The sequence below is a fragment of the Lycorma delicatula genome, chromosome 12 (assembly GCF_047948215.1).
Source record: "Lycorma delicatula isolate Av1 chromosome 12, ASM4794821v1, whole genome shotgun sequence".
Classification (NCBI taxonomy): domain Eukaryota; kingdom Metazoa; phylum Arthropoda; class Insecta; order Hemiptera; family Fulgoridae; genus Lycorma; species Lycorma delicatula.
In genome coordinates this window covers 26,788,582-26,801,926 of record NC_134466.1, presented here as the reverse complement: position 1 = coordinate 26,801,926, position 13,345 = coordinate 26,788,582, and the positions used below count along the sequence as shown (strand labels likewise).

Here is a 13,345-nt window from a genome sequence, read left to right as displayed (position 1 = left end):
CTGATGTACTTATGTACACACTAATACGCGAATACAATGTTTTGGAATCTTTTACATCACCACCGTCACAAAGTCATAGGAATCAAAGTGGTATCATGTAGTTATATTCTAAATGGTTCAATTGCTCAAATGAATAACTTACAATAGTCGAATTAAATTATAGAGATTTTTAAAAATATATTCTGAACTTAAAATACTCCTAATGTACAGCAAATATAAAAATATCTTCCCTTAAAGTCATCATATAATGTTCATTTTCAAATTGTTACAAATTCATCTATAAAGTTAAAATAAAATGAAAAAAATAACAAATATGTATAAAGTTGCTAAAATATTACATTAACGCATTTTCATTGGATTTATATCTACAGATGTGATTCGTAAATCTGAATTTTAAGTTACATTACCTTTAATGAATCAAATGTTATCAGTCAACCTAATGATTATTAGTTGAAAATAATTTTTATTTAATTGACTAGAAACTATTTTGTTATATTTTTAATTAAAAAAAAAAAAAAGTGATAGTGATTGATCCATCAGAAATCCAGAAAAATTTACCCTTAAATTAATGGCAGCTATTCATTAAATATTAAGTTACGGAATTTACAAGATGTCGCAAAAGTATGATACTACTCAATCTAAATTTTGTTGAAGGTGTTGAAAACGATAGGCTTCAGATTGAAGATAATTTGTGTACCTTAGAATGTAAACCAAATGCATTAATATATATATTTGTGATAACCTAAACTCAAGTCAAAATACATCTCACACTTTTAGACAATACTGTTCAGTTGCCACCAATCAAATTACCATCATTTGACAGCAATATTCTTTTGTGGTAATATTACTTTACTATGCTTAACGATTTAGTTAATTTTACAAGTGATCTCTTTTATTTTAATAGTTGGATTATTTGTATTCTTCATTAAAGGAAACACCATTTGACACGATAAAATTTTATTCATCACAAATGAGAATTATCTAGTGTCAATTAAAATATTAGAAAGTAGATTTAGTAATAACTTACTTACAGTCATTCATTATATAGAGAAACTCTAAAGATTCATTTCAAAGAGAATCTTTGTCTAGTACTTTTCTGTCTATTAATATGATCAGTTAATCCGTAAATTCACTTAAAGGCATGAATTTTCCAACTGAGGTTGAACTTATCGTAACAGATTCTAACTTCCAAGCTAGACCCTATCATACGTAAGTTGTGGAAGGAAAGATTATTTTGTTCAAAAAATTCAGAAATTAAAAAAAAATAAGACAAATATTGGAAAACGTAACTTTTAAATCGGATTTCAAAACCATGGCTTACACACATCCAGTAATTAACATATTTAACGTTACTATAAAGGATAACTAAGGAAACTTACCACAATATTTTAATAAACTCATACAAACTAGCTACTTGGTTATCATATCAAGTGAATTTTCTGTTATATGTGTAATTCAAATCATTATATTTATAAACGTAAAACAACATTTAGAAATAAATATTGGTGATTACAAGGAAATTTCAGAAAAAACAAATATTTTAATTGTAAACACCCTGACCATTTTATCAAGGAATGTGTCAGTAAACACACGTGTAAAATATTTTTGGAAAGGCATCATTTATTAATTTCATGAAACATTTGTAAAAACCTCTTCTTAGAAATCACATTTAGAAATGAATATGAATGTTTCACTGTAATATTCCGAAGTGAGCTAAAAATGAAACTAGTTGATTCGCTTAACAACGCCAAGCAAAGATTTTTAAGCTTGGAAAAAGCAAGCTTAACCCCAATCTTTCTCTCAATAACAATTATTGTGACTTAATTTGTGAAAAAATTTAGATCAAGTGTCTGAATTCACATGATTAGTTAACTTCAGATTTATACGTCTTTCAGTTACATAACCCCAAATTAAAAGCCAAATTTAACAACTAAACGAATTGTTTTTCATAGTTCAGCTAAATATTAAAGTATTTTATCACTTAAAGACAGATTACTAATTGGTCCTATTCTTCAGCAGTCTTTTCTCAGTAATTCTCAGATTTAAACTACATAATTGTTTTCACTGATGAGCCAATGAAATTGTATAGGTAAGTTTTGGTCACACCTAGACAGCAATCTACTAAGAATTTTATAGGGATGAAACTTTTATACAAACCAAATACACCACACAAAGAACACTATACAAATTACAACATATACCCATACACAGTCACACAACAGCATCCTACACTGTTTCTTCTCACACCTACACTCGGTGGTGTTGCGACACATAACGCAACGCAAACGTGACCCAAGGTGGAAACTATTGTATCGATGGGTGGATGGCTCTACGTACTGAGTTTCAAACGATCTCCTCTGGGCACTAGGTTGAACCAGACGCCCTAGCTCCAGTACGCGTGCACTCTGCAGGAGTAGTCTGTTAAATCATCGATACTTGGGAAACCGTTTGAAAAAACCAACAAAAACAAGGGTTTAAAGAGACTTCGTTGTCAGCCGAAGATTTAAGTAGTGATAAGGAAACTAAAAATGTTAGGAGACTGGTGAATTTTCTTGTATACGGTTTCTTGTTTTGAGATACGAGGAAGGTAAAATCTATTGGAAAAATTTCTTCCTTCATAAAAAATAAGAGCGTCAAACAGTTTGTGGGTCTCCTAAATCTATTAAAAAGCTCAGGAGTGGCATCCTGCTTGTTAAAGTAATTAAGGAAAACAATGCCGAAAACTGCTAATATCCCTTAAGTATACATGGACTGACCGAATAATAGTTTAGGCCCATAATACGCTAAATTTTAACTAAGTGATCTTTTGTCATGACTTCGCTGACTTTGAGTTACCAGTAATTACGAAAGAGTTGTCATAAGCAGTCAGTCACGTCTGTGCACAGAATTATAAGAGGGGAGAATTGTGTTGATGTACCATCATCATTGCTAGTTCTGACTTTTTGCAATCCGGCCGTTCTAGACCGAATAACGGTTCCCTTTCTGTTCGTGTGACACTATATGTATCAAACTCCAACGCTGCTTCCAATGTCAGGGTTTTGGTCTCACCAAAATTGGTTGCAAATTGGATCAGGTCTGTGCACGTTGCAGTTGTACGGGACATGATGATATCACATGCGCTGAAGAAGAAGGATATATAAACTGTAAAGGTCCACACTCAGCAATGTTTCAGGAATGACCCCTTTATAAGGAAAAAAGCTACATTGGGGATCAGTACTCAGCAGAAATTGTCCTTTCCTGTGACACTTCGGGAATAGTGAATCCCTCAGCAAGAGAAATTCCATACTAGTATTAGTTTCGCACAGGCTCTCTCAAACAACGTATAAAAAGAGAAAGAATGCTCATCATATAAAGAAATAACCAAATTAGTAGAAACATTGTTAGACAAGTAAAGTCTCTCACTCACTCACATCTACTATTGCTGTATTGAGTACTGGCAAGAAGGTAGATTCTGCAAGAAAGACTGGTAGGGATTTACGACAAAACAGTTCAGTAGGTGCACCACCATATAAGGTTTCTGCGGCACCGATTACGCAGCAAACTACTAAGATCCCTGTGAAGTGATTTATAAAACCATCATCGCCTTGCACAGCAGTTCTGTCCTCCCGGACTTCCAACCATCCATAGGTCGCTACAAGCATATGGTTTCAGATGAAGTGCCCAAAAAAGCATAGCACTTTCCTAAAGGCTTTAAAATAAAAAAATCCTATTGTATTTGATAAGTAATCTCCAAACAGAAGTTATAACAAGAAAAATTATTTTTTTATGTGTACAAGTATTAACCAACGGATATTTCTGGTCTCCATACTCGGCGTGAGGATATAGAAATTCTTCTAAAGGAAGAACATCCTTTAATTCTGTGTATGCAGCAACTAGTTTCCATCCCCGGGATGAAGTGTCTTTTCGCTGATACGACTTTGAGAAATGTGATCATCCAGATAAAGGTGAGCACGAGGTGTGGCTGTTCATGAAGTAGTATTGGCCACGCGGATTCCGTTGGATACAAAAATCCCTGTAGTTACAGTAAAAATATTGGTGAAATTTAAAATAAATATTTGCAAGTTGTGTCTTCCCCAAATTACGATGTCAGTGAGGATGATCTGACCGATCTGTTTTCACAGATTCATTTGCCTTGCCTAAAAATGGGTGATTTCAACGCCCATCACTATTCTTCCTGAGGCACTATTCTTGATCGACTGAGGTAGAACTTAGATCTCTGCTTATTGAACGGTGGGTCGTACACGTTGTCATCTTCATCAGGTACATTTTCGTTCATCGATCTAGTGTTTAGCATCCCTGCTTTCACGACTTACCTGTCGCGATCACAGACTGATTGATATCTCGGTACGTAATAGTAATTTTCCTCAGTCACCCACGCAGATAGGAGTTTGGACAAGCAGACGGGATCGAGTACAATGATAAGTTTTTAGCCAATACGATAAGAGTGGTAGCGCGATCTATCAACTTACCAAGTTCACACACCTGACACTTGATAGTGCAAGTGAATATATTCACCTAACATCTGGCAAGCTACATGCACATTTCGTTCAAGTCATGTGGTAACTCTACTAGTGAACAACGATTAGCCATATCTTTGGTAAAGATGAAATCAAACGATCTGTTGCTGTTTCCCGCGTTAAAGCACAACCAAATCATATGAATTTTGGCACGGTGTTCTATAACCAACACAATTATGATATCATAATTGATATCACGAATGGCCAATATCTAGTGCCCCGCTAGGCATTAGAGCTAATCGTCTTTTCTTATCTTTAAATCTACAATTACCTCCAAAAACTATCTACAAAAACCTCATCTAAACTATAAATATATGGTTTACTTCATTATTTACCCAACCGGCAACTCTGCACAATTTATTAGGTAAGTCCTTAAAATGCACGGAAATAATTGTAGAAGTACATTCAGTATAATTATAAAATTGCGCTATAAACTTAGCAATATTATGAAGGTATTTTTTCGGTTTTCCCCTTTTTTAACTAATACAACGAAAATAAGTTGCAGTATATAACATAAAAATTCATTTATAAATGAATATATATATATATAAAAATACAACTAAAATACAAAAAAACATAAACGAATAAGCCATAATATTTGATGAAAATTATGTATTGAGTGTTCTTTGGACGTACCTGTATTAAAGTAGGAATTTTTTAAAAGGAAACATAAAAGTAATAACAGATTGAAATGGAACTCAACTGTATTTATGACATGAAAGAGAAGAGGAAGAGGAGAAATGCAAAGAACCAGTTTCCTCCTATTAAAAGATAATTCTGCTAAAGGAGAAATAAGCATCAAATTACAAACTAGCCAATTTTAAATAAAATTGTTTTATAAAGACTACTTACTGTTTTTTTAATTTATCAAGATTAGTTTCTCCAAAAATACTGCAAATTATAAACAAATTGCCATTTTAATAAGTTAATAAAATAAATTAAAAAAATAAATAAAATGCATAAATCTCATTAAAATTAAGTTAATATTTAAGCTCCGAGTTCATTGTTATTATTCTTCTTTTTTCTTCATAATAATAATAATAATTTATAAAAACTATTTTTATGAATTTTCAATTCAACATTCCTCTTTATTTTCTAAACTTTCCATCTTTTTCTGTTATCTGTTCAAGTTATTTTAATTGCATAAAAAATTTATTTTCATTAAAACTAAAATTGATCTTAGAGAACGTTGCAAAAACTATATCCCTGAATATTATAGAAATATTTATGTATCCACTAATTGTTATTTTTTTACCAGAAGACACAAATATGTACCTGCATTTAAAATTTAAGCAGTTTTTTTAATATATTTAAAACGTGTGAATCATGCGATTGCATAATATCAATAGCATTCAAAAGAAAACAAAAAAATATCAGCAATGTGTCATCCAAAAAATTTGATTGTATCTGGTAACAGCACAAAACTCATCTCAGGGCTAACATGCTCATGAGGAAAATATAGTAATTCATATCGACATTAATAATAGGGTGAGATTTGTAATTTAAACGAATAATTACATTTCTACAATTTCAGTAAGATGAGGTGAACTACTATTTTATCAGCGTTTCGTTTCATGTCGAGCCGTCCGGTGCTGCGATTTAGTGGATGCTAGCGCTAGCCGAAAAAGTTAAAGCCGTACTAGCATTCTACGTTCGGGCTCGTCCACATGATAGCGTTTGCTAACGCGCGGTTGGAAACGCGCGTTAGCAAACGCTATCATGTGGACGAGCCCTTAGAATCTCGCGCTGTGCGGTCGCATTTTTCATTTTGTTCGGATTGACAATCAGTTTTACTCATAGTTACTAGTATTCGGCGCTCGAATCAGATCTAAAGCGGTCACGTCATACTCTTAGTCCGGATGAACTCTATTCTTTGTTCGGATGATTATTAGCTTTACTGTTTCATTTAATTTTATATTTTTTATTTTTATATGTGAAGTTATACGTTATGATACAATTCATTTCATTAATTGTCAAGACGACAATTCATTAAACCATTATTCAACATGCAACAAGGCGTTTTCTTCATTCATCACCTATGAAAATCCAGTCCAACCTCGCTCTAAAATCTACCAATCAGTGCCAACTTCTGAGACTGCAATGCACATGATTCAGTACTCAGGAAGCTTATTCCAGAAGTGGAGGCCTGTTTGGTGAATGTTGACTTGCCCTCGCATAGCGTCAATGAGTTGCTTGTTCAACAGTTTAATAATTTGGCCGAAAATTATAATTATGGAATACAGGTATAGCTTCTTGACTTTTTGTACTGTTTTCATATAGTTTCAGTATGTAAAAGTAAATATTTTTGTGACAGGAAGCTAACTGTGAATTGGGAGATTCTGTTCTTGAAACATTTAGTGTATCTTTTAAAATTATGCCATACTATTGGGGAGTGACAGTTTTTAGTTCGAAAGGCAAGGTATCGTATTCATAAATTCAGAATGATTACCAGTATTTTTAAAAATGAAAATGTACCTCATCCACATCTATGATGGATGGATAAAGCTTGAATGTCACTATTGTTTTTCATTGCAAGTTATTATACAAATTTAATGACCTAACTCTGTGCTATACTGCTGCATAAATTATTCTGTTATAGTAAGAACAGTAATAGATCTCTTTTTTTATGTTGAAGCTGCAAAAACCAGAGAACTGATTTCTTTTTCTACTTTCCCATTATTTAAAATTTTCAGAAATTTCTAATAATCATTTGTTGACATTTCTGAAAAAGCTCTTCAACTTCATTCTGTTGTCACTGATGACTTGCATTGTTAATAATACTTTATGGACGGAAATACATGATTGATCATCTTCGATATGATTTTCTAGTCTTGTATAAATATCAAATGGGACTACTTTTATGCAAACTAATATATTATTCCTATTTGTACTGTTGATTCCAGTGATATAGTCATAAAAAATAATACGATAAGACATACGAGTATATATATCTTAAATTTATTTTAGTATCAGAGCATGAAAGTTCTTATTGATATTTGAATCATACTTGTTCAAAAAATGGCTCCCTTGGCCATTTATCATTTTCAGAAAAAACAATTCAATAAAATTCCTAACTAACTATTTTTAAAATTACAATTAAATAATAAAAGATAAACAATAATTACTTTAAAAGAGTGTAAATAGTAGTTTAATTATATATACTCACCTTAATATCCAATGTATATTAAAGTCATGATACAAGCCCTTTATATAACTGTAATTAATTGACAATTATTATTAATAAAATTTTAATCCAATAACGTAATTATCAATAATTTACATTTTATATAGTTTTGAATACACTTTGACATTCATTATGGAACTAATAGATCATGCAGTAGACGTCATTCAAGCATAGAGAGCTTTATTAATGTGCTCACATACCTCGCAGGGCAACTGCTGGGGAAATTTAAATTTATTAAAATATTACGCTCTAAAATTTCAGTGTTGTTAAATTTTAAACAGTAATGAAAATAAAGCCATCAATCATCAATAAAAAATTAGACTAAAGAGGTTTATTTGAAAATAACATTTTGATACCATACAAATAAACTTAAGCTACATAATAGGATTCATAACAAATACGATGCAGGAAAAGAGAGGAAAGCGAGGGTGTAACGGACAGACTCGTCGGGAGTTGCTGTTCACCGGTGCTTGCACGGGTGTGCAGTGGCTACTAGGCACGGGTACTCCAGAGCCCCCGAGCACTAAAAGACCGCAGTCCCGGTGATGACGCCCCCTCATGGGGTGTCACCTATAGAGGCGAGGGCATAAAGACTGAGTCCCGGCTTCTGGATTTAGGGAACATCCCAACCCCATAGAAGAAGACACCCGTCTTATGACGCTTCCGGTCACCCCCCCCCTCAACCGACGTAATATCATACCACCAAATATGTTGTTCGCAACAACGAAATTTATTCCTAGTTCCCTTAGTGAACTCAACTTCAGTTCATTCCCCTTGACTTTATTTCATTATGGACTCTGGTCTGGTCTACCAGGCAGAAGCGGACAGACCTCCTACTCATACTCAGCTCCAGGAGTGGGGGAACATACCAACCCCGTATGGAAAGACACACGCCTTGTGACGCTTCCGGTCACCCCCCCCCCCATCAGGTTTCATATCCTGATGGGTTTTAACTTGTGAAGAGGGGGGGATCAGGGACGATATAGCCGGGCCTAGTAGCTCCGCTTCAGAAGTTAGAGATAGAGCAAAAAAGGCAAAAGACAAGATCCTACCGGCTAGCCAACCTGTCCAGCCGGTAGACAGGGAGGCTCGTTAGAGTATGGGACACTTCCTCGGGTTATGCTATAAACTGTGGATTTGGCCGGGTGGTGATGGGAAATAAGAAAAAAGTAAACTTGCTGATTTAAAATAATTAACAAATATTTTTTTGTTTTTGGCAAGGGAACTTTTTTTCAAGAGGTTACGTCAAACTCTCTAATTTTGTAGTCTAAAAAATTTTGTTTCGTGATCTCCTTAAGAATAAGCAAAAATTTAACATTAAATGATTTGAATCAGCGTGAAATACTTGATCATTAATTCCCAAGGTAGAAAGTAATAAAGTATTTCTTTTTAGGCACCATTAAGCCTCTTGCTTATTCCTGAAAACAACTGTTTCGAAAAATAGCAGTCCTTGAACATTCCAGTATTTAAATATTTAATTTTCCTGAGGGAAATAGAGAGCACGGGGATAAGAACAACTAAAATTATTTAACATTACATTCCTAAATAAAATAAATATTTTATTCTGACAGTTTCATAATATAACGCTATTATGTACACGTATGTAGGTCAGAAACAGATTCATGTGCTACTCAATAAATACAAAAGGAACTGAATCAGCATCTGTCTGGGTCGCTCAAAGGATAACGTGATAAAATCTTGATCAGAACCGCATCATAAAATGCAAATTAATTTCAAAATAAAATTGTATGTACTCACAGTCAACATTCATTCTGTTAAATATAAACTAATGAAATAATGTTAAATTAAATAGGTGGGATACTAAATATATAAAATAATAATAAAATTACAATTAAAATTATTTGAACACATATTTATGTACATGTTATACTGAGATGAGAAAATTTAGGGAGTTTATAAAGCGTTAAATTAATCGTACTGGTTAATTAATCGAAAGAGTAATATTGTTCCTGTAAAAAAAAATCTTTTAATTATGTTTTAAAGAAATCGGTGGGAAGATATTTTAAACGGTTGGGTAATGTTTTTTACAAATTGCAATAGAAGGATTACGAGGCATTTTATCGTAATCTTATATATAGTTTTGAGTTATATGAAAACATGTTTTTTGCCCGGTTTAAAACAGGTAGTTGAATAAACGACTTATTTAAATACATGTGAACATACGAATAAGTTAACACTTTTAATATACTGTAGCTTGTTCGCCGGTGATCAGGATACTGAGAGATTGACAGTTGAAAAATTTATGATGTAATTACAATTTATTGGTTTAAAAACATAAGTAAAACAAGATAAATCAATGATAATAATAATAACAGTAAACAATAATTATAATAAATATCAATAATTAAGAAATTATAATCGTAGTTATCACCACAACAACAATAATAACAATAGTAATATATAACTAATAATAATAATTATTATATTATTATAATAATATTAATAGGCAGTGATTAAAACAGAATTTAAAGTAATCGTCAGAATTTATTTACAGTTACATAAATAATTAAAAGCAGAATTTAGTCCCATTGACAAATTAACATTAGCATGACCGCTAGTCTTAACTTTTTTAACCATAACTTTTGTATTAACAACAATAGAACAATATATAAGCAAGTATAACGTTTTTTCACTACACTAATACACTAATACACTAATACCTTTGCTGCTCATCAATAAAACTACCCTAACAATTTCTGATTGAAATTTAATACATTACCTCTTCCACTTAAAGACTTTCAGTATCTCATCGAACCATCTCTAGTTTTCGTGTACTGGAATTACTTTTGACGTAACTTCAATCGCTTCGAACTCGGATAACTGCTCTATCGTAGCACTCTCTCGCAGACTCTCCTCGCGACTCACATTTCGCTGAACTTCATGTCGCAGACTGACATCGTAGCATCTCGCTTAGACTGACTTTAACGTCTTTCCCGGAGTATTTTATACTCCTACCCTCTTCACCTACCGAACCGGACCCACATCGAAGCGTGAGAATGATCACCAGAGCCCTTTCGTTCCCATGAATTCATAACCTGGGTCCGGTAATTCTTCTAATGGAACAACATCTATTTAGGTGTTTCGATGGGCAGTATTACAAAAGACGGTTTTTAAACGGACTGCTACCTTTAGTTAAAGATTTTCTTTTACTTCTTTTTAGGATTCCTTCCATTATTATATTTTGTAATACTTTCTTCTTAATTGGTAATAATCCGTTGTTAAGTTCCGTTATACCGGTCGTTTTACAATACTAAATATCAGTCTACAACATTCACATTCATGGGCATCAAACAATGCTCTGAGAGCCCTTTCTTATATCTTTTCTTGTAAATGTCTGAAGCAAGCCGCAATGTAGTTTGAATAATAAATTTTCGGTTATTGTCATTTATGATTATCAATTTAAGAAGGGTAACTTTATTAATCTGCTTAATTTCAGTTGCAAGAGAGGCTAACTGTATGACGCTATTAGTTTTTTGACTATCGGCTTTGAAAAATTAGCTGCTATTTCAGCAACAAATCTTTAAAAACTTAATAGTTCATGCTTGTAAAAATATACATAAGAATCAGGAAAAATCATTATTGCATTGCAGTAAGTGAACAAATGTAAATAAAAATCCTAATATTGACATTAGATGACAGTAGGTAAAAGTCGTTAAAAAAAGTTGTATCTTGATTCATTACATTTCTATCCATTATATAAAATTTCGTAGAATGCTTTTATTTTAAATTGCGTTTTACTTATTGATTTAATTTATTTTATTTATTTATTTTAAATTACTTATTAAGATTGTAAATAATTTTTTCTACAAAGACAATGCATTTTAATTATTTTGCTCAATTGTTGTTTCTCATCAGCTCGTCATTCAGCTAGACCGTACATCTGTTGCGCTACATTGTCGGAAGGATTGAATTTTTTAAAGCACTTTCCACGACGTTATTTTAATCGTTTATTTTTTTATTTTTTGTCATTTTGTCATTTGACTAGTTTAATGCAGCTCTGTAAGATTACCTATCTAGTGCTAGTCGTTTCATTTCGGTACACCTCTTACATCCTACATCCCTAACCATTTGTTTTACATATTCAAAATGTTGCCTGCCTGAACAATCTTTTCCTTCTACCTGTCCTTTCAATATTAATTCGACTATTCCAGGATGGCTTAATGTGTGGCTATAAGTCTGTCTCTTTTTTTAGCTATATTTTTCCAAATGCTTCTTTCTTCATCTATTTGCCGCAACCCCTCTTCATTTGTCACTTATCTACCCATTTGATTCTTAAAATTTTCCTATAGCACCGCATTTTAAAAGCTTTTAATCTTTTCTTCTCACGTACTCCGATCATCCGAGTTTCACTTCCATATAAAGCGACACTCCAAACATATAATTTCAAAAATCTTTTCCTCACATTTAAATTAATTTTTCATGTAAATTATATTTCTGCCTGAAGGCTCATTTAGTCTGTGTCATTCGGCATTTTATATCGCTCATGCTTAGTCCATCTTCAGTAATTCTACTTCCCTAATAATAAAATTCTTCTACCTCCATAATCTTTTCTCCTCCTATTTTTACATTCAGTGGTCCATCTTCGTTATTTCTACTACATTTCATTACTTTCGTTTTGTTCACGTTTATTTACATGAGGTAGTTCTTGCGTAGGACTTCATCCATCCCATTCATTGTTTCTTCTAAATCCTTTTTAATCTCAGCTAGAATTACTATATCATCAGCAAATCGAAGCATCATTATCTTTTCACCTTGTACTGTTACTCCGAATCTAAATTGTTCTTTAACATCATTAACTGCTAGTTCTATGAAAATATTAAAAAGTAACGGGGAGAGGGAACATCCTTGTCGGACTCCCTTTCTTATTACGGCTTCTTTCTTATGTTCTTCAATTATTAGTGTTGCTGTTTGGTTCCTCTAAATGTTGGCAATTGTTCTTCTATCTCTGAATTTGAACCCTAATTTTTTTTAAATGCTGAAAATTTATTTCATTCTACGTTATCGAATGCCTTTTCTAGGTCTATAAATGCCAAATATGTCGGTTTGTTTTTGTTTAATCTTCCTTCTACTATTAATCTGAGGCCTAAAATTGCTTCCCTTCTCACTATAATTTTCCTGAAACTAAATTGGTCTTCTGCTAACATTTCTTCCACTCTCCTCTCAATTCTTCTGTACAGATTTCTAGTTAAGATTTTTGATGCATGAGTAGTTAAGCTAATTTTTTTTGTATTCTTCACATTTATCTGCTCCTGCTACCTTTGGTATCATGACTATAACACTCTTTTTGAAATTTGACAGAACTTCCCTTTTTTCGTAAATATTACACACCAGTAATAATCTACCAATCTCTTCCTCACCTGCACTGCGCAGTAATTTTACAGGTATTCTTCTATTCCAGGAGCCTTTCTGCCATTCAAATCTTTTAATGCTCTCTTAAATTCAGATCTCAGTATTCATTTATTTACTAAATAATAAAGTTTTATTTATTTAAATTATTTATGAATAGGTAAAAATAAAAATAATTCTTTTAAATAGTAAATACCGTATAAGAAATTGAATTATTATCAGGTTTTGCCGGGATAAATCAAATAAAAATACTATTTATAACCATTCGTCAAATAGA

General features: G+C 32.4%; 1 protein-coding gene across 23 annotated transcripts in view; it reads right to left on the bottom strand.

The window, feature by feature from the left end:
* LOC142332969 (uncharacterized) overlaps nucleotides 1-13,345 on the bottom strand; it is an 83,361-nt gene that overhangs the window by 57,904 nt on the left and 12,112 nt on the right. For all 23 annotated transcript variants that reach the window (XM_075379697.1, XM_075379698.1, XM_075379702.1 and 20 more), the window contains exons 4-5: nucleotides 7,684-7,731; nucleotides 5,370-5,408 (exon numbers count right to left, since the gene is read on the bottom strand). In XM_075379697.1, coding sequence (XP_075235812.1) covers nucleotides 5,370-5,408; nucleotides 7,684-7,731 — 87 coding nt within the window. The remainder of the gene's footprint in view (nucleotides 1-5,369; nucleotides 5,409-7,683; nucleotides 7,732-13,345) is intronic.